This window comes from Branchiostoma floridae, chromosome 12 (assembly GCF_000003815.2).
Source record: "Branchiostoma floridae strain S238N-H82 chromosome 12, Bfl_VNyyK, whole genome shotgun sequence".
In the NCBI taxonomy this organism is placed as follows: Eukaryota; Metazoa; Chordata; class Leptocardii; order Amphioxiformes; family Branchiostomatidae; genus Branchiostoma; species Branchiostoma floridae.
Window position 1 is genome coordinate 2,613,890 of NC_049990.1, and position 22,534 is coordinate 2,636,423.

A 22,534-nucleotide genomic window follows, 5' to 3' on the forward strand; every position below is an offset into this window, starting at 1 on the left:
ACTACCACACATCTGCTTGGAGATGACGTACCCATAGCGTTACTGTTGAGGAGAAAGACTCCGTTCGCCTTCCCGTCATCCTCCAGGCACATGTAGAACGGGTGGTGGCCGTAAAGGTTCTCATAGTTCTGTTTAGAACGGTTCAAAGACAAAATAGACATAAAGTAAGGTATAGAGTATATAAACGGCATGGTCAGGCATAAAATGTACTTAAAATGTACCAACAAACAAGCATAGACAGATTCTCCAATATTATTCTTTTAACTGTGATCTTTTAGTGTGTATGTGTTTTGAGAGGGATAGAGAGAGAGAAAGTATGACAGTGAGTGAGTGAGTGAGTGAGTGAGTGAGTGAGTGAGTGAGTGAGTGAGTGAGTGAGTGAGTGAGTGAGTAATTTGCACTGGACTTACCCCAAAAGGGTTGGCACCACTGGCGAAGATGGGCCAAGTTTTCCAGTTGAGGTCGTGCCTGTAGCGCCTGTGGACGTGCTCCCCCAGTCCGTACAGGTTAGGGCTGGCCAGCCGGCTGGACACGGACAGGAACTGGGCAGAAAACGTCAGCTTTCCCACCGAGGTGTCGAATCTGATGAGATGAACAAACATATAGAAACTAGTTGACGTTGTTTAACAGGTTTGTTCAACGCAAGGCCGTTTGACTACTTCTAAACAGTGAACTAAGTTGACGGATGTTAGAAATTATTTGCAAGGAGATAGCAGTGGATACTGGTTTCGAAGGTTTTTATATGTATAAAGGAGGGAAACAGCTATCGAGAGAGTTCCGGAGTTTTTCAGTCAGAGGATAGCTGTTGCTGTAGAAGGACTTAGATATTTATGATTGAACAGCATAACGATGTGAGCTGGAGGAATAGTTAGTGTTACCCTAAAAGGCTCTAAGTGGAAGCATAAGTAGTGTGAGATCGTCGGAACAATGGCCATGAAAGTACTGATAGAAAAGAGACAGGAAGCAACGTTTCGCCCTTGAGAGAGTGTGAGAGAGTTTAGACCGTTTACACTGACGTGACAATTACGTATTCATAGTCCGCCATGTTGGGCTATTGAACCTGTGCGTTGTCGGGTCAATTTGAATTTTAATGCATTTCAACGGTAATTAGATAATTACGTCATTTACAAGAAAATTAATACGCTTAACTCTTCTATGTTCAACTGACCAATCAGCGTGGATATACCAGTATTGATTGGCTCAACGAAACATGACGTAATGACTGACATTGTTGTCCCGGTGCTTTCCCTGGTGACCTTGATGCTGAAGGGCCGGTGTGTGAAGGTGACGTCATACATGGGGTTGTCCACCGCCTCCCCGGGTCTGGGGACCCTCAGGGCCGCCTCGGGAACCTCGTACCGGGCCGAGGAGGGGTCTAGGATCTGGGGAGTAGGATAAAGGTAAGAAGTTGTGGTTTAAGAGCCTTGTACCGGGTCTCTGAGTAGGATAGAGGTAAGAAGTTGTGGGTTAAGAGCCTCGTACCTGGTCTCCGAGTAGAATAGAGGTAAGAAGTTGTGGCTTAAGAGCCTCGTACCTGGTCTCCGAGTAGAATAGAGGTAAGAAGTTGTGCTTTAAGAGCCTCGTACCTGGTCTCCGATGGGTCTAGGATCTGTGGATAAACATTGAGATACGGAGTAACGGTTAAAGAACCAAGTACAGGACCTCGGCTGCGTCTAAGATGTGAGTTGCGGTTAAAGAACCGTCTTGGTGTTCTTGAAAGCGTGTTGTGAGCGCCAATATCATTGAATGTTACATAAAATGGTTTTGTAATATTGCAACTTTGTAGAACAGAAGAGGCTCGGGAGCTATTTTACGGCTCGATAACAGGCTAAGGGTACCGAGCCTTCGGCCGTTGGGCGATCCGACCCGCGGTCGGGCTGGCATCTCGGGTGATACGGAGTATTTACAAAGAGCATACAACATTTGTAAATAAAAGTGGCAGCGTTGCCATCATATCTCCTAACCATGTGTTCATACAGTCCTGACCGGTATATGTAACGTATTAACTAAACATAGGGGTTTACCTCGAGCACACTTACGTTAACGTTTCCAAATATTGAATTAAGGAAAACCGCGTTGATAATCTAAAACCAATTGGTTTAGTGAGTAGTTAAATATCTAGTGCAAAAATCGCCATGTCCCGAGTGCTCATATCTCAAAAGTACAGCATTATAATTCGGTCAATATTACAAGGATAGGAAGTACTTGTACGTTTGTATTATATGTACGTAGTTGTTTATCAGTGATAGCATACATAGTCAATCTCTCCGTAGGTTCGCCCGAAAAATGATTATAACGGTACTAATTGCATGGTAGAATAGTGAATTACAATGACATAGATTAAATATAAACTGACAAAGTACAGGGAAGCACAAACCTTCACATGTATTCTGTGTTCTTCCTGCATTTCCACCAACACTTCTACGGTCTCGACGTCGTCACCGTACATGGTCGGGGTCTTCAGGCGGCGCAGCCTGGCCCTGTAGCCCGTAGCCGTCTTCACCACCTCCCCGTCCAGCTCGTAGCCGTGGTTGGTCGGGTAGAAGCAGCTGGGCGGGCCCTGAGCGGCCGGAGGGCTCCAGCAGCAGCCCCGCGCCTCGCACCGATGCCTGGTGGCCTTCCCCTCGGGGTGACAGTCGACCCTCTCCCGCTCGTCCATGGCGGGACACACGGGGTGGAGCCGGTCCGTCCTGGTCAGCACAACGGCGGTGGGCACGATGATAACCAGCAGAGCCGCCACCACGGCACACGCCGCGATCAGAACAACCCGCCATCGGGGCCGGCTGAACTTCTCCCCACTAGGATCTTCTGCCGGCATCCCAGAAGAACTTTCGTTCGCAGGCATAACTTCAAGGTTTCACCGTCTTCAGAAGAATCCAATGACTACCAGGAGACTCCCACTCAACTAACACTAACCTCCGGACGTTATACGGTTACTCAGGTCATGCATGGGGCATGCATGGGGCATGCCACCGACAGTTTGGGTAATGACTAAAACTCGTTTAGTTAATGATTAAGTTAATAACTTGTACGGTGCATGTAGCCGTCATAGGCGACTAAACTTCTTGTCATCACTAAGAGATTCTGCCGGCATCTCGGGAGAACTTCCTTGCGTAGTCATGACCTGAAAATTTACACCTTACTAGCGCTGCCGTTACAAAATCCACACATCCTAACAACCTATGTACACTTATATAGGTCAAATCCGGGGCATACTGATAGTATGGGTTAATCATTGAAACCTAAATGGTTTGTTTTAAAGAAGTTAGAACAATTCGCTGAACACGCTATTTTTTCTTGGTTTTAGGTAATCTACCGGTTTACCCTATCATCATCTCCTGTCCTCTTCTTCTACAGGCATGGCTCAAAGTCTTCACTTTACTGTCTTCACAAAAAATTCAGCAAATGTTAGGAAACGTCCTTCCAACATTTACTTTCTGGACGTTAAACTTTTAAGTAGGTCAGATCCTGGGCATACTGATAGTTTAGGCTAATCATTGAAACATGGGGTTTGCCTTGTCGAAGTTATTTTCTGCAAACCCGCGCTCAAATAATTGCTGAACGGCTATCGCGTTTGTTAAACAACTTACGGTACACATTTGTACCGCTTGCTCGTGTTCTTATGAGATCTCTGTCTATCTATAAACATAATGAGATGACATAATTGAGCATAATGTAATTGGATACATTTTAAATTAAGATGTAATGGTTTTGTGTCAGACCTTCCCGTTTTTGAATACCCCGATTTTATTCGTAAAGTTAATGGTAGAGATGAGTTCCTGATATGAGAAATTAGTTGGATCATAGTGTATAAATATATATGGCTTTGTTATAGCAAAGGATACTGAAACCCACAACGAGGCCCACCTCGTTGCAACAAAAATATAGACTTTTGTTGTTCTTAAATGTTTTTAAAGGAGTATATTAAGAATCTAGTTTTTTTCTGTTTTGTAGTGTGTATTTAACCGTATGAGACTTGCTGTGCTTGTCTTCGCTTTAAGCAACAAAGCATGATTCACCACAATGGTTAAATGCTTGCAGTACCGAAACTCGAGCTCGTCTGTGGGGGCGCTTTTCGTACCCTTTTCGCCAACTGTCGTGTGAATTCGTGAATGTCCGTATAAGATCGTAAACGTTCGTAGACGCCCTCAAGGGAAACGGTGTAATGATGTGTTGACACGAAAATTACGTGTTCTGATGTGTGTAAGCTGTAATCGGTACTTCCTATGGATAGGGTAGGTCTGTTATGTATCCATAGAGACAAACAAACGTTTCTTTACCTGCCTAATGATACATACCTAGTCACTTGACCTCCAGATCGTTGGGTGATGGCGGTGTGGGGTATGTGGTAGTGCAGGTTGCCATAAAGATAGAAAGCTTTTACAGAGACGTCTCTTTCTTACAGTCAACCTTTCCAGCAGGCGTAGGGACGTTTTTTGTCCTCAATAAAAAAAAAAGCTCTGATATATATCCGACAGGTGTTTTGCAATTCATTCGATGATAAGGTACTTGAAGAACTATGTTTGGTTTTCCAACGTACGTGTTATGATGGCAACAACTACAAATTTCTGTTATCAGTTTTAACCATGGAAACGATCTTTAACGACGTATCACGTAACACATGAAGAGAGAATGATAAAAACACGATATGATAAAGTATGTTTTTGAAACAAAATTTAGTATAAACATGTAGGGGCACATGTTGAAAGTTTTAGGTTTGTTTTCATGATTATGAACAGTGTGCTGTTGAGTTTCTAAAGTGACTTTGAAAATTTCAAGTTCCCATCGTTTTTTGAATCCCTTCAAAGCCAGTAATATCTGTCCTTTCCATCTTCATGAAAGTCTTTTCTATGTTAGAAGCTCTCTAAGGCGGAAAGTGGTGCAGTCAGTCGAGATATTATGCAGACAACAAAGCGCTGATGTAATTATAGTAATTATCTCCAATCAGAGGACATTACAAGATCTAAGCTGGGCGTTGTCATCGTGACGTCGCTTAACACTCTTTTTGTTGGAAATGTCTCACACATGATTTGACAAACCGACTATAGGTAAACCCATACAATCCTACTTTTTACCATTATCACGAAGCGAGACGAAGCCTAACCTAGTACATGTATATGGGTCCCATATGCTAGACTTCGATACTTGGACTAACATTTGGATGCTTGGATATCCATAATTATAAGATTTGTCCAGAGATGATCGTTGCCAATACATACAATCACTCATTCACCTATTCGCAATAGAGAACCTTGTTAGTGCATCTTGTATGTGGCATTAAGGCTAATCGTCACTAATGCCTTCTATTGTTATCGCTTTGCTAGTAAGTTTTTTTTTTTTGTGTGTGTGTGTGTGTGTGCAGTCTATGTTATAGTCTGTATATCAGACTGACTGGGCCCTAAGAGCTACAAAATGTGAAAACGAACCACATATTCAAGGTCTACATGCCTATTATTTTAGACTCTTCGTAAGTTCCTATTCCTATTTCTAGCGTTTGTAAGCTAATTGTCAAATGATTGTTTTTATTTCGAATCATTGCGGCATTTGAAACAGTTGCACCAAAAAAATGCATCAAATAACGCATTTTGCCTGCCAGTCTCTCGCTCTTTGTGCTACGCGGTGTTGACAAGTTGATCCGTTGTTTATACTTTCTACCCCGGGGTCTTTTGTGACACGCCAGCTAACACGTACAGTATACAGTTGCAGATTTGTTTATTTCCTCAGCTCTAACTCTTTCAAACGAACAAATCCCGTCTCTCACATACTCTAACCGTTTTTTGTTCCTCTGTTTACGTCTTCATTTACCGGGGTTAGCCAACCGTGAGTGACGTCATGCGCTTGCTTTCACGCGAATTGCAGGCCGAGCTCACCTGGCCTATCTCATTATGGGCGTTGCCTAGCGACGCGGATGCCATTTCACCCAAATATCCCCGGGCCATTCTGACCCGGGCGCTGACACACGAGTCCCCGCGCTCTCACTCACTCGTACTCACTCACACCTGTATTCGCGGACGGCGTGGAATACGGGAACCATTTAAGAACATTCACGAGAAATCACTGCGATCCATTGCGGCTCATCTTGCATTCTGTAAGCGTGCGAGGCTTACGGGATGACGCAGTGATTCTATCGGACCTGTCAGCGCGTTTCTTTGAGGCTCATCTTCACAAAGCTTCGCCGCTGCCAGGATGTCACTCGGTAAGACTGCCCCCCTCCCCACAATCATCCTTAAAATGCCTTCCGCCATCTTGTATCTTGTCTTCTAAGGTTTGGGGTAAAGATGTGTGTTTTTCAGTGTCTTAGAGTGTGTAAGCACAGAATTTAAGACAACAAGAAGACAAGTAGGTCATGCTTGATTGCTTGTAGATGTCTTCTTTTGTACGTAATTTGGTAAACATGTACAAGGTGCATCGTATTGTTCGGCTTCGACTACGATATTTTTACTAGCAAGTTGAGGTCATTTTTATGCCAGTCATTAATGTATCGTACAAAATGTAGCTGTCTTTTTGACGAAAAAGCTTATGGGATCATATAAAATCGTAACCGATTGTCGGTTTTGTCATAGGCTCAGCAGTACGTAAATCGTATATACAAAATCATACAACGTAATTCACTATAAACACGATTCGCCACGCATTTAATTCTAGCACATGAGGCGCGTATGATATCATTAATCAGGTTTGGATCATCTAATACATGGATATGAGAATAGATGCTAAAATACATACACATTGTCGTAGTTAGAAGGATATGGCTGTAACAATATCTAGAACGCGTTCGACAGTTTGTAACCGCCTTGTTGTGTATTGCACGCATGGGTGACGAAAGGCTATTCGTGTCTAATATTTGCGCTACCGAGTATCGATACCACCGCGATTAGACATACATACTGTTGACAAGCGTATCAGATGCTTTAATCATGCCTTTATGACCCCATAGGTGCTAAGTATAGACTGTTTCGCATACATTTATTCTCAAATTAGAATGTACAAGCTTAGACGTACAATGAATAATCCAAAATGCGAAAAAAAGATAGATCTGTCGCATATCTAAGAAATCTAGGAACAGGTAATTTTTGTTTTTCAGGGTCTGTCAATATGTTGAAAGATTTAATGTCTTAACTATTTTATCTATAATAAATCCTATTACTTTAAAGCGACTAGAAAAAACCCAAACAACCAGATATTTTGCAATATAACCAGAAAAAATGCATGTCTTGTTCAGACTGTAGAAATTTAGAAAAGCCTTAGATGGTACGAGAATCCTTCCCCTGCGGGATATAAAAATCATATCGTCTAAAACGTCTAAATCTTCTTTCTGTGCTTGTTTGAATGTCGGATCGCCTGAATTATCAGGAAATCCTTAACAGCCTCCCTTTTTAGAAGAGTCCCGATTTCTACATCGATTTCACTTACATCACAATAAAGAAACGGCCATCGAGTAATCCATACAGGGCTCTTTATAAATGGGAACATAGGATCATAGTGCTTTTGTAGTACAAGAGAGGCCAACTTCAATTGCAACTCGTTACAAACTCGTTATGCAATTTGAGAGGTAACGGTTTCACAAAGGCTCCAATTCACACCCCACTGGGCATTTTGGAGTTGATTTGATTTTTCTGCACATGTTAAGAAAATAATGAAGAATTCAACAATATATATATGACAACAAATTTTAAAGAGGAAAGCGTACCGTTCTGAATTAGAAGATATAATGACTTGTTCTGTGCCTTACTAATCTAATCAGGTAATTCCAAGATAAGTATAAATATAACAAATCAAAAAATGATAACACTAATCAGATATTGGCAGGCAATAAGATACCTGATATGTCCCATAGGAATGGCAAGGAAGGCGTACTTTCTACAAATGAGACCCACGGGGGCTGTTACGGTTGAGTCTTGCTTGATGCGCTAAGAAATGTTGCAACATCAGGAAACAGACTGTTGATATGACGCAAGAAAAAGCCTAGTGACGTTCATACGGTCGAACCCAGCCACAAAATTCGTCATACAAAATAACACTGTCAGTTTTTTCGAATGTAAAGATATATTCAAATGTGGTTGTGACATATGGGTTGTAGCGTATCTAACACATAGTTACCATTGTCATCATGATATGTTCATCGCTACTTTTATACCAGTGACTCATGCACATTATACGACTTAATAGGTACAGCTAGAAACCTGTCAAAATCAGTCGCTCTATTACTGCGTGCCCATGAGTTGTTGCTTGGTAACAAGCCCGCCTAAATAGAACATTATCACTTCTTGTCATGCAAACGACAACAATGATTGCCTGCTGTAAATTTCGCCCTGTAACTCTGTTTGCAAAAAAAATACTTATTTGAAAGAACAATTCTTTAGTATTTTTTTTCTCAAAAATGGTAAGTTTTACTCTGTAAATCTGAGTGTAAGAAAGCAAGATATACTTATTTGAAAGATCAATTCTTTCTAAGCTGTATTTTCATAATCAACCCACGGACGACACTGAGCATCCATGTTGTCTTGTGTAATAATGCATAATTCAACTTCGGGATCACAAGGTTAGGGGTTCTAATCCCACAGCCTTTGGTCTTACTCCGACTTGCACATTACAAGAAGTCCTTCATATTGGGCGCCTTTTATCTTAAGATGTCAGTTAAGGAGAGCAATGTTTAAGAACAATTCCGACTCCTTGAAAGACAATCGTAGCATGCTTCAGTGTGAACTGCCCACTTCCCATCGATACAATTCCCCTTCACACAAGCCTTGCGACAGGATAAGGAAACAAATTGAAGATATTTATAGGACCCAAGACAGCGTTGAATGCGCAAAACTTCTGTCTTGAAATGGAAACGTTTATCGCCAGACCCTTAATGTTGACACTCAAATTCAGTGAAAGTCTCGCCGAAAATCACATGACGTGAAAAAAAATGCTTTCGAAAGATCGTGCGACATACGCAAATTGAACGTTAACTGCAAATGTCCTTACTTCTAGTGTCTGCCGTAAGAAAACACAACCCAGAAGACGTTAACAAATCACTCCTGACTCCAAACGGCCTTAGGGCACACTCCGCGCCGTGTAGGGTCCTTGTTGCACGCCTTCTTGAGTTACCATCACACCCGGCCTTTGTCTGGGACCGGTGCATGACGCCCTTTTGAAACAGTTATAAGGCTCTGTTCTCAGTGGAACAGCTCGTAGTGCACGTTACATAGCTCCTTCTGTGGCAGGATTTATGGTGCACATTTTATGATTCAGTCTCTGAACTTAAGTCTAGTTAATCTTATTTCCTTTTCCTAAATGCATAATATATATGTGTCGTTCGTCCGCCGTATGCTACATGTTAATCTAATAATCATTTCAGTTTGACTTCTGAATGTTTCCGGTCGGCACACATCACGGCGAACCACCAAAAAGGTAGAATTGCCCGTGAATCTCAGTTGCTTAGGGATGACGCCCCACGCTATTCTGTAGCCCTTTGGCCACATTGAACCACTATACTTGTATCGATAACTCACGGTAGTGAGTTCTTTAACGTACTCGCAACAAACGCAGGGAGACTTTCTTCAAGATTGAACCATCTGCCCTCAAGTGACCCCATCGTTAATGTTGAGGACCTCTTTGGGTGTATTTTAGGCACAGTGGTCTCACCTTCGTGCCTATGTCTTTTATGTGGCTCCTTCTTAAAGGTGCAATAGCGATGGCTTTTGGTTTAGTTTATTGGTATTAAATTTCGTCTCTTTGCTGTACTTCCCTAGCCCCTACCAGGCTTCACAGGTCGCCAGTAGAATAGTCGAAATTTGCCATATAGGTGATATGACATGAGTTAGCTTGCCGTCACCTTTTTCAGCTCACTATTGTGACATTATATCTGTCTTATTGAATATCATCACCAGTCACTGGGTTTAGCAATATGATTGTTTTTTGTTTTCAGTCTTTTATAATTTTTCTCTTTCTGTCATGGTTACTATCATGGCTCATGGAAAGAATATCTGAGATTCTCTGTAAGGCTGCACCGAAAATTGGATAAAATCTAAATCTAACCTTTGGGCATCACAGGTCTGATCTAATTTCTGGATACATTACCTGTTAGTAACCACATTCTTTACCCAACATACAAAACATCGTGTATTACAAAATCGATACCGATAGACCATGCAGTGACCTAGAGGACGATTTTGTAGTGGTGCAGAGTACTAGTAGTTTACTCATATGGCTTTCGAATGCGGGCCGTGTTGCTATAGAGAATAGTCCCCGTTTTCAGGACACAAGTCCCGCCAATGCTATAGAACAAAGCAGGCAAAAATATTTATTGCTGACGCTTTAATCAATAATTGTCTTTTCCCCATTCATCAATTTGTATCTTTAGTTCTTTTTGCGCTCAAAAATACAACATTCTGGAGATATTGAAAATATCAATTAATGTAAAACTAGGCATGCCATTGTCAACATCGAGATAAGACAAGACCTTCTTCGTGCGTGACCAATGACACCTGATGTCATTTCGCCTGACAACCGTTGCTAACAACAAATATCAACAAAGATTGACGAGATAGGACAATGGCCTTGGGTTGGGGAACTAGTTAGTTGATATGGCTGCCTTGTAGTACAATGATAGATCAGTTTCAGGACGATTTGTCGTTTTTGTTCTTCTGTTACAAATGTAAAATGGTCGGTCACTGTAGATTAGAGAATATCTGTTTCTCTTCAAAAATAAATAAGTACTGTATAAGTATTCATTAACCAATACAAAATAAGGAGGCAATAAGTGAATTAATTATATGGATTTAAAATTGATATGTCTTACACGTGTATCTTTTTTTTACTGAAGTACATTTCTTGTACATCGTTTCCAAATCCCCAAACATATTTTGACTCCCATCCTTGTAAACTTACTTTCACCTGTCTTGTCTCTTGAGACACATTCACATTCATTTCTCATTACATCTTATAAGTCATCCAAGGGGATAATCCTTTCGGATTTAGTGGAATAATCCGATTTTAGTAATATAAGCTTAGGCCACAGCAAGTAAATGTTATGGGTTACATCAGCGCGCTCATTAATTATCGCCTGATTTCAGAAAAACCAACAAGACTCGAATGCCTTGTTAGTTGTGATGCCACGTTTTTGTCACTTCAAATATTGTTACGACGTTTATGCTGTCTATTGTAGAAATTAGCCATCTTAATGGCATCTTGTTTTTTCATTCACGCTATCTCATTATTTTTGCATTCTGCATAGGATGTCATCCATAAAATTTAGTTGCTGTGGCCTTTATATAGCGTCGTCGCAAATCACAGAAGCCCACTTCTTTCTTATCCCGGCTTGTCCATAGATTCTTTCCGGGTTTTCCCGGGATAATGCTTCATGTATAATTCACGCGACAAGCGTGTTCACTTGTTATGGAACAAGGGGCAGTACTGACGACAAGCGATTTGCGTGCGGCCAAAACCCCACTTCAAACCTACGCGTTTGTTCAACGAGCCGTAGGGGACGGGCTAATTATGTTGTCAATGGAAGGGCATAATGGGGGAGTTCAAGTTACCAGATTTGATAAATATTAATATGCAGAGCAAGTAAATCATTATGTCAATGGGAGGGCATGATGGGGTTCTGCAGGTGACCGGAAAGGATATATTTTAAGATGCAGGATGATTAAATCATTGTGTCAATGGGAGGGTATGATGGGGTGGTTCAGGTAACCGGATATGGTATATGTTAAAATGTAGGGTGACTAAATAATTGCGTTAACGGAAGGGCATGATGGGGTGCTACAGGTAACCGGTTATGGTAAATTTTAAGATTCAGAGCGAGTAAATAGTTGTGTAAATGGGAGGGCCTGATGAGGGAGTTCATCAGGTAACCGGATATAGTAAATTTAGAGATGCAGAGCGATTAAATCATTGTGTCAATGGAGGGGGGGAGGAGTATGATGGGGGAGCGGAAGGTGAACGCAGGCGATACATTTTAAGAGGCACCTGTGGAACGACTTAGTATCTCCACCTACGTAAAATCAGGGGACTACTGACCGCGAGTTACCTCTTGGTTGGTATTCAGCTAACCATGTGAGGAGTAAATAATTTGACCATGAATATAGCAACGATACATTCCAAGAATAAATACTAGTAATATTGACTCTTGTGTGTAAGAAATAATTTCTGATTTCAAAAGCAAGTTTGCTTGAAATAATTCTTAATGGAATTGAAATATCAAATCCCACAGTCCTTGCATGTTTTTGCAGCTTGGGATAAAAACAATATTGATTAGGAGAAAACAAATACCAAAGACCACTGGTATCTTGCTCTGATCTAATGCTTGCTCCTAACAGTACAGGACAAATAGAATTTAGAAAGCACATCCAGGGTCGTAGCCTCAGTATGTTCTTCGTGATAGTTGCAATATGTTAATAAAAAGATGTCGTGGTTGCTATTTGTGGATCTCCATTTCTTGTTCTAATTATAAACTGATAAGTTTCTCTGTACTTATTATCTACATACCTTTATCTTCGATTTGATGGATCTATCTCGTTCGTTTTTCTTTCTATTCGAGCGTGAAAACTTGTTTATCGAAAGAAGAGCCACCCTCTAATCTCCCGTTAACAGAGTTCCGCTTGTTTGACAGTGTAAGCCACTGCAGGTTTGCTCAAAGTCACTGTGCATTACACCTCTTCCCTTACGGCTAGATAAACAGTTGAAATCAGCAAAAATGGATGGAACAGTGTGACAAAATTTATAAGTTTTGCCACACTGCTGACCTAACTTTCTTTGTCTGGTCAACACGCAGCAAGCTTTTCTTCTGTCTAGCCCTTTCTCTCCGTTTACCCTTAAGAAAGGCATGTAATCCCTAAGAAGGACATATGGTCCTTTACGAATATGGGTATAATCTCTAGAAAGAAAAGTCGGCTGTCCTCTCATGACCTTCGAAAGAAACGCATTGAAACTGAGCCAAATTCTGTCGGACAGAATCAGACCGAAGTAAAGATCTTGAGACATCGGAGTTTTAATTTTGTGTGAACCGTCGGATGCACCTTAAACTTAAAAGTGATTTAATAATGACAAGGAAAAAGAGTAAGGAAAATAATTGGTTGGCTTAGAGAACCCTCGTTGGATGTTACCACAGCCCTGTCCTCAAAGTCAACACGCCCGAGTAGCGTACAAAAGCCCACGTGTAAACTGTACACGGTAGTACAAGGGGTGTGTCAATGCACACTTAGAAACCTGCCTAAACATTTACATCGCGTTGTCTCTACACACGGATCGAGTTTCCCCAGAAAAATACGCGGAACAAAAGACCTCGTCCCATGCATGTACCCCATACGACAAGTTTGCGACATATAGTAATGGGCTGTCGTGGCTCTATCGTACAACATTCAGCTATCTTATGACAGAAAAGTTTGTCGTATGCCCATTTCGATGTTTTGTTCTGTCATGGTTTTGCCGAAAATCGTACCACAAAAAGACTCACACGACGATTTTGACCGTGTCTTTTGAATGAAACGCTCGCAAGTTACACGGCAATGCCATTGTGGCGGGTCCTAACAGCGTCACCGGGGCGACGCAGAAAGCCCGGTGCAAAGTTTCACCTCTAGGATATAAATTCTAGATCTTTAGTCACCGGCATCAAAAAGCGCGGGGATACAGTGTCATTTCTTGACAGTGCAGTCACGGAAGGGTGCTCGGTTGTAGACGCTACGGTTAGACTGCGTTTTTCATTGCTGTTGACCGATGAAAATGTTTTGATATGTCCCTTGCTGTAGCCATCGCAGCCGCCGAGCGAGCCAAGGCGGTGGTGATCCACAAGAACGGCGACGCTTTTGACCCAGGTCGGAAGTTCGTCGTGAACGAGAGGGTGGTGAAGGACTTGGATACGTTCTTGAACTATGTGTCGACTGACCTTGGAACAACGCCCTTCGGACCAGTTAGGAAGCTACACACGCCCAAAGAGGGCCACAGAGTCAAGACGCTAGAGGACTTGGAGGCGGGAGGAGTCTATGTGGCGGCGGGGAAGGAACGATTCAAGCCAGCAAAGTAGGTACAATAGTAGACTCGTCCATGTTGACATGGCCACCAGCGGCGACCATGACCTTTGACATGTTCGATCCGCCATTTTGAATATGAGCTACAGTTGAATTTGACTAATGGATTTGACTTTAAACTTGTTCCTTAGAAGGGGTGGTGCAATGATATCAGTTAAACGTCAGAATGTGATCACCCTATGTTAATCAAGTTGTATGAATAAAACAGCTATTTATTTGTTAAAAAAACAAAGATGGTTTAGTATTGAGGACCAGTCAGTAAGTTCTTGATTATGATGGGGGAACGGGAACCTAGACGTTCCAGTAATTTAGACCTGACCCTAAGTGATTTCCTGGTATTGTACATTTACTGTAATCTCCAAGCAGATCCCACGGTAGCATAAGATAGTATCAAAAGCTTACAGAATAGTGAAGTCGGCCTTGGGGTGTGTTTCGCTCCCCGTTTCAGTTCCGGCAGATCCGGTATCGAAACACACTTCTAGGCCAACTTCACTCCTCTGCCAGCTTTTGATACTATCTTATGCTACTGGATCTGCTTGGAGATTACATGTACTACGTACGGGTGCACATCCCTAGTGCAGAATTTGAAACCTACAGTCATTACATTTGTAACGTTACCTACCCAGAGGTTATTATCGGTCAAATCAATGAAATGTCTATTTTGTTGTCATTCCAGTTATGGCGAGTATTTCCGCGTTCGGGCTCAGCTACAGCACAGCAAGGTACGTAACCATGGTGATGCATACGTCACGTTTCCATGGCAACTGCCATACTTCATACTCTCCGGTTATAGCGTAACGACGTCCTTTTGTATTGAAGCGTGTGCCGGTAATTCCACTCAATCTTGCGTTATTGTCGTGTGTTCTTATATGATAAGTTACCAGCCCAGTGGTTGGCAACAAGGGATATTAGCTACACAAACAGTGTTGCTACCTCCAGATTGCCACTTTTGTCTCCGAATACGCGGCGTTTGTAGCGACGTCGGTAATTAGAGTCACTGCTGCGGATGTAGCAAACTTGACGTTTGGAGTGACGGGCTGAATAGAGCAGGTGCATGTGCGGAGGAGAGGAATCGTGTTTGGAATCGGAATATCAAACTTGGAGAATCAACACGCCTGGAGCCAAGAAAATTTTCTTCTCTTAGGGCCTTGTCACTTTTGTCGTAGGACAAAGTTGCCACAGCATATTGAAGACATTTTTCAGACAGTAGATTATGTGTATTTTTCTCTCAAGGGAAAAGAAAACGTTATTTTAGAGCTTTTAAGGCGGCCAGCTTTGTTATAACCACGCTAAAAATATTACTATAAAAACCACGATGCTTCCAGCCATTAACTCAACAAGGCAACAGCGAGTCAAAAAGGGTCGTTCCGAACTGAAAACTTCTTCCATCACCTTCCCTCCTCTTAAGTCCGATCCTACAGAAGGGCTGGCTTTCATAGAGGTAAGATCTGTCGTTTTCTAGGGGACACATATCGGCTTGACACACCAGTTTTAGCGTCTGGAATAACCTACAAGCAGAGGTATGATTTTTGCATCGTTTCCGTACGTTTTTACATAGTTTAGTATGTCACGTTTTATGCTTGAAGATTGTAAAAAAAATCATATCGAGGATAACCAGATTCTGTCAGAAACATATGGATACATTTGGATGCATTTTCAACGCATAGGTTGTAATTGAAAAGAAACACAAAGAGAAAAGAGAAAAAATATGCTCTTCTTGAAAGACGCACAGAACAGTCGGAAAAGACGTACAAAAAGAGACAAAACATCCTTTCTTCTTGAAGATTTTTCCAGAACGATAAAACGACTATTGAAAATTTGCTGGTGTGTTACAAGATATCAACAGCACAATATTTGTATTATCGCTAAGAACACCACTCCATGAGTTGCCCACCAACTTCGTGCAATCGTCCCAAGAGCACATCCACATGTGGTGATCTGGTCACTCACAAGTGTGGGTTTGTCACGTCTACACGTCACTCACACTACTGACTATGAAATTACACGAAAGTTTTCACGAGGGGGTTTGATATTAAGGTGATAGCATGCGCAATATGTGTCGGTCAGCCCTTAATTGCTGCCTGATTATGTATGTGATACTTGATTTAATGACAGCAGAACAGAATCAAATAAGCAAATTGATGGTAGTACGTTTATTCAAAGTTACTTCACGGGCTTACACTTCATTGACTTTGCAACTAGCACAGGTATATAACAAAAAATAATAATTTGGTTATTGCAAAATGCGGAAACAAGGAGATATTACGGTTACTCCAGAGTCTTAAAGTTGTAAACAAGATCTATATTTATTGTGGTTGGCTTCATGAATGAATAACGGTGACATTGAAGCGCCAGCACTGACACCTGTTACATGGCAGGACACGCTACTGCCATTACGAATCAGAGACAAGAAGCCGCTCTGGTTTTAATCTTCGCTACAGACTCTGCCGGGCGATTTGGGTTTAAACAAGGCGCGAGAACGAAAATTATTAGGCCCTCGAGAAAGGCTGTCTTCCAGTATACTGAAACGGAAACTTTACTACGGGGGCTAGCATTGGTCAATGCGCGCGCGGTCTGCACGCTCAGTATGGTATCAAATGCTTTATTGACACTACAAAAAGTACAGTGACTTTTGTATGATCCACTATAAACTACAAAAGAAGAAAGAATACAGAATAGACATTGAAATTCTACTAATTAAACAATATAGAACATTAAAATTCTACTAATTAAACAATATAGGATAATAAAGTTCTACGATTCAAACAATATGGGATAATGATAAAACCTCCATACAATCAGGTGGGGCTAAACGCGCGACTGTCACTATCTTTTCTGATTGCAAAGCATATGATGTGTAGACCCTGGAGACAGTCTGGCTTCCTGGCTACTACAACGTAATATGTAACGGAGGCTCGCATTGGTTAATGCGCGCCGTGAGCAGACTCAGTAGGAGATAATTACCAGTGTTGGGTGTAAACGTGCTGGATCATAACGCGTGAAGCGGTCGGCCGACCTGGATGTTCTGTGACGTTCTCTTGGTGTAAATTCAGCAGCACCCCAGGATCGAGCGATATGGCGCGGGGAAAAACACAGGTGAAACGTTGGTGGACTCGGTTGTAGTTTTTTCGCTTGCCGGAATGAAAAAAAAATCGTTTTTCGATGACTTCGATCACTGCTTTGCCCATGATATCATCACGTCTTGATGTGTTATGGCGTTATGCGTTTTCTCGATCTCTTGCTTTGATGACTTTGTGATGGCGCGCTGTGAATATATGTGCTTTTTAAAAGCAAACTACGCGATAGACTTCTAAGCACATAAGACTACAACTGGCTGTAGAAAATAGGACTTGGTAGGTTTGATTTAAGCGTATAAAGTCTCTCTTTCATTCTGCGCAAAAAGAGGATGTCAAAACAATCGGTCTCTTAATTTGGCAGATTGAATATTTTGATAGCTTATGCGTATTATTTGAACAAACATTTTGCGTTCTATTAGGTGCTCTACCTGCCTTGACGAAATAGATCCTAACAATATAACTATGGATTTGAGAAGAAAAGATGGCATGCTGAGTGTTTTTTTATTTTTACAGACGCAAGATTTGAAGCCGATCGTCAGGCGGAAGATTCAGGTGTCGGCAAAATGGCGGAAGGTGGACCAGGACATCTGTATCATACAGTAAGTAGAACCGGTTTGCAACTTCTCAACAGCGGAGTTCAGTATGATTGTATTTTGCTTGTGTTTACTATTCCTAAATGTCTGCAAGATTCTGGCAAAATACTCAAAGGCAGCCTTGTCATGCAACGCTAGTCGCTATCATTTTGTCTTGTCGGATGGGAATAAGCCTATTTGATAGTTTGATTGTTAGGATGAGCGCGGATTTGCGATTTTCAACATCAGGCAAGGGTCCCTATAGCCTGGTAACCATACCATCGGGAACCCGCCGCTATCTCTACGGCGATGGGAGTAAGCCCACCCAACCAGTTCACTAGCGGGCGCCGGGGATTTTTTGTTACGCGATTGGTTTAAGTTGAACTTGGTGGCGATAGCTCGAAAAGCCAGCAAGGATACAATCTTCTAGAAGCTAAACAGATCCATACTTAACAAATGGTGCCAAAGAACAACACTCCTAAGCCGACTAGTTGAGAATGGTGACTAGGCACAGTGTGACTAGGCTAGGGCCCCCAATGCCGCGGGAGATAGGAACCTGGACTGCATGGGCCGTCAAGCAGCATGGGTAAAGAAGTAAAGTTTGACATTTCAGATAAAAGTGTCTTGAACAGCTCAGCTACAATTTCTTCCTTTTCGATTTCTTATACTTATTTTGATGTATACATAGGCATAGCGATTCTCACCCAAATCAACTTGTTGTTAGGCATGATCTAGACACAGTTTTTCCGATATCTGCGAGCTGACAACCTCTCGCCGACAGCTTTCTTTCTTGGTTTGTTTTTGTACCACCTGTTGCTAGCTGTACCACCGGTTGTCAGTCATCAACAATAAAGTCGACTTGTTGACGATCATCTGCTCCCGTCTCCATGGTAACGTGGCTCTGATGTAAGAGACAGCCGTCCCCGTTGCTAGGCGACAATCTGATGAAGAAGAGCTAATCCACAGACTTAATGAGGATGAGAATGGATCGTGATGACAGCTTTGTGTGGGCGTGATTAGGCTTTGACTAAATATATACTTGCTGTCATTGCAGATGCGCTCTGGCTATGACAGCTCTATTTTTGCGGGAGCGCTGATTCGAGATTGTCATCATGTGTATATTATGCCAGTAGAAGGTGTTTCTGACTTTTGTATTCTAAAAGAGACAATAAATCAAACACGGGGTCTTGATAACTCGCTGTCACGAGGTTTTTCGGCGGACGACGAGGCGCAGGAACTCCGCACGTCCATGCCGCTTCCCCTAAGAGTGGTATCTCACTGCACTGTAATTTTCGCCTATTTCTTTAATTATTTGTATACTGCGTAATACGAAAAGTATCATTTAGAAGACAGCAAAATACACAAAACCTAAGAAAATTTATCTCTGAAATTGTCTTTTGTGATCTACGAGCGCCGTAGTGCCGCACCACTTACCCAAGTGCAGTGAGATACCACCTTAAGTGATTTAAAGAAGTAACACGCAAAATTTTGTTCTCTCTCTTTTCTAGCATCTTCCGTAACGGTGACAGCTTGACGCTCCCATTTAAGCCGTGTTTTAACAACACAATATGCAGAGGGTCTCAAAGGGGTTTTCCGTCTCTCTTCTTTACAGCATATTCCGTAACGGTGACATCTTGACGCCCCCATTCAAGCTACGTTTCAACAAAACAATACACAGAGGGCCTTAAAGGGGGTTTCTCTCTCTTGTTCCAGTATATTCCGTAACGGAGACAGCCTGACGCCCCCGTCCAAGCTCCTGTTTAAGAAGGCGTGGCTGCAGAACAAGTGCACCTGGGACGTGCTGCTGGAGATGGTGCAGGAAAAGGTCTCACTCGACTCAGGAGCTATTAGGAAGTAAGCTATGATCTATAGATTTGTCCAGCAAGTCACTTAATCAATATATCAATATCTAAATCAATCAACTAAAATGCACATGGTCGGTTTAGGATGGTCAGGAGAAATCAGGAAGTAAGCTATCAATCTATCAATCGACCAATGAAACAATCAAGATATTGATCCATAGACTGATTAATCAATCGAATGCAAAGTTTGGAGGGAGCTGAAGAGATCTAGTCAACAAAAACAAGTGGCTGGACCTAATCCATGAAAAATGTTAAAAGATATAAGGGAAATGTGTCCACTAGACATCTTCACGGCTCCTGACTGGGGTGCTGCTTCTCGCAGCTATATGGGTGGCGCTTTTGCGGCGATAACGTTTATATTTTGTTCTCGTCGCAAAAGTGCTCCATATAGCGGTCACATACAGCGGCGAGAAGCAGCCTGCAGTCGCTCTGAGGAAGATATCTGATAGGGATGTATTGGTGAGAATCACTGCTTGCCCAAAACAAACTTCAATATCGTACCTTCATACCTACAACTGTTTATTCGTATGTTCCCCTCCCCCAGATTATACCGACTGGACGGGAAGCCGGTTCGGGATGTGGCTGATATCCAGCACGACTCGTACTACATCGCCGTGGGGAACGAAGGGCTGAAGAGGGTCGAGTATGGACAGGCACCCAAACAGACTTTCTACTCTTCCACCAAGAGAAACAAGTAAGTTCGAATTCTTGAATATCCCATCTAGCTCAATCAAACAAAGTGGCCACGTGCTCCTCTGCACACCTAGTATCATTTGCAGAAATTTAGGTACGGGCACACAGGAAAGAGGGGGCATTAATCCATTTTTAAATGATGACCAGGTTCGCTAATGCCAGCGAATGCCGTTTGTGGAAAGGACATACATGGCTCTTGACCTGATCATTGTGCCTATTTTGACAATTTCCGACCCAGAAAAAGCAAAAAATGCCATAGCCATTGAAATAAGATCAATGAGCGTTTTCAATCGAAGCAAATATGTTGTATACTATTTTGTAATAGTAAGATAAACAACGGAATCCCCTACAGTGAGCTGCCGCCGCTGGAGTTCAGAATGACAGAAAGAAACAGAAGAAGGAGGGGTACGCGGGGAAGAACAAAGATCATTTTCCAGTTGATACATGTATATTTGGGGTAACAATAAGATTAAACATTGCCATCCCCCTACAGTGAGCTACCACCTCTAGAGTTCCGACAGAAGCAGAAGAAGGAGGGGTACGCGCGGAAGAACAAGGAGAGTCCCCGGGAGGAGACACACCGGAAGCAGGAGACGCACCGGTCGGACACACACCGCGCGCGGAGGGAGGAGCCGGCGGCACGGAGGACCATCACATACGCGCCCGCGAAGAGGAAGCAGACACGGGCCGCCACGGTAAGGAATGGACTTATAGTCATCATGCTTCAATGCACTGATAATCCCTCAGACTGCTGCATCTTGTACTGCTTGTCGTCGGTAAGGGGTGCTGATGATTCTTGCTGTGCTGCTCTATTTCAACTTGTAATTAAGTAATTGAACAAACATTATTCATATTGCAAATCATTAGTACCCATAGGTACTTGCAAATGAACAACGGTTATCGACAGATACGATGACTATAACGGTTAACCTATCTGTGCGTTGTCGATCTATACAAATGTACTCCATAGCTATCAGCGTTACAAATGCGTTGTTTAGGACACAAATATTTAGCTGCCTTCTTTTAGAATGTAATATATGTGTGCTACTTCTTGTCGCCAGGTGGCGTTCTTTATCATCGAACGTACTAAGTAACTGCTGGAGTCGACCCCGTCTCTGTTCATAATTAATGCAGATTTTCTGATCCAAATTTTGAATGACTTCTTTCCGAAAGCTGTCTTCGAACTGATGAAAGTTTGCTTCATACCAGCGGTCTGTAGTACGGTAGACTGCACGTTTGCGTAAGGAGTGTTCAAACGGCGAGGGTACTAGTGAGTTTGTAACTATGTACATGTAACATTTTCTTTCCTCTCAGGAGACAAAGAAGGACCCGAACGCGGACAAGACGCCGCCTCCCCAGCAGCTGAAGCTGGAATGGGTGTACGGTTACCGTGGCAGCCAGACGCGTAACAACCTGTTCTACACGGCCGGGAAGGAGGTGGTCTACTTCGTGGCGAGAGTCGGAGTGGTGTACGATCCCAACAGGCATGCACAGAAGGTGTTCTTCGGCCACAGCGACGACATTGTGAGGTAGGAAATGGATGTACCATTTAATCTAAAGGGGCGATAAGACTTTATAGAATGCAGATTTAAAACATCCGAGGGGTTCTATCTAAAAAAAGCTACCCGACCGGCCCCCGGGTTGCGAATTGGGACCTATACCTGCGCGATCTACTGACAGCAAATCGGCCCCCATAGCAAATCGTAGCAGGATGTGGCGAATGCATTTATCTTGTTCACAATATCGAGCGACAAAATTGTCTATGCCAAATTATCACCCTGTCATAACAACATACAGGTATACGTACTTATAACATTTCCTCCACCTTAGTTTGGCGATCCACCCGGAAAAGCAGCTGGTGGCCACTGGTCAGGTTGGGAAGGACCCGTACATCTATGTCTGGGACACGCGGAACCTGGACACGGTCTCTATCCTGAAGGGAGGGGGCCACACTCACGGCATCTCTTCTCTCGGCTTCGACAGGGACGGAAAGGTGAAAATTTCACTTTCGTTTTCCTTGTAATTTGGTAGCCCATAGTAGTAGTAGTAGAACACTCTGTAGCTGCAATCTGTCTTTCTTCAACACTCCCATCTTTATCCTTTTCGGCTATAGCTTCAGTGAAAAAAGCTTCGGTGTATTGCATTGGCAAACGTTGGAATTTTCTACTGTAAAATGTATTTTGCTCCCCGAGCTTTAAACTCTCTCTAGTAGCTATAGTTTCATTTGAGGAGGGTGGCAAAACTCTAGAGATAAGATTAATTCTAGTACAAGTAGATACCTCGATATGGTAGCATTTTCAGCAATATTGGCAAAC

The 22,534-nt window shown here is 42.5% G+C and overlaps 2 protein-coding genes across 2 annotated transcripts in view; one reads left to right on the forward strand and one right to left on the reverse strand.

Annotated features, from left to right (window-relative positions):
• The window catches only part of LOC118427981 (sucrase-isomaltase, intestinal-like), a 12,311-nt gene extending 9,153 nt beyond the window's left edge, over positions 1–3,158 (reverse strand). Inside the window, exons 1-4 of the mRNA XM_035837947.1 lie at positions 2,378–3,158; positions 1,228–1,382; positions 411–582; positions 6–128 (exon numbers count right to left, since the gene is read on the reverse strand). Coding sequence (XP_035693840.1) covers positions 6–128; positions 411–582; positions 1,228–1,382; positions 2,378–2,845 — 918 coding nt within the window. The 5' untranslated portion in view covers positions 2,846–3,158. The remainder of the gene's footprint in view (positions 1–5; positions 129–410; positions 583–1,227; positions 1,383–2,377) is intronic.
• A 2,791-nt stretch (positions 3,159–5,949) lies between these two features.
• Positions 5,950–22,534, forward strand: part of LOC118427982 (echinoderm microtubule-associated protein-like 6) — a 37,665-nt gene continuing 21,080 nt past the window's right edge. Inside the window, exons 1-9 of the mRNA XM_035837948.1 lie at positions 5,950–6,196; positions 13,737–14,007; positions 14,692–14,737; positions 17,606–17,691; positions 19,378–19,518; positions 20,071–20,220; positions 20,713–20,914; positions 21,534–21,748; positions 22,050–22,212. Coding sequence (XP_035693841.1) covers positions 6,187–6,196; positions 13,737–14,007; positions 14,692–14,737; positions 17,606–17,691; positions 19,378–19,518; positions 20,071–20,220; positions 20,713–20,914; positions 21,534–21,748; positions 22,050–22,212 — 1,284 coding nt within the window. The 5' untranslated portion in view covers positions 5,950–6,186. The remainder of the gene's footprint in view (positions 6,197–13,736; positions 14,008–14,691; positions 14,738–17,605; positions 17,692–19,377; positions 19,519–20,070; positions 20,221–20,712; positions 20,915–21,533; positions 21,749–22,049; positions 22,213–22,534) is intronic.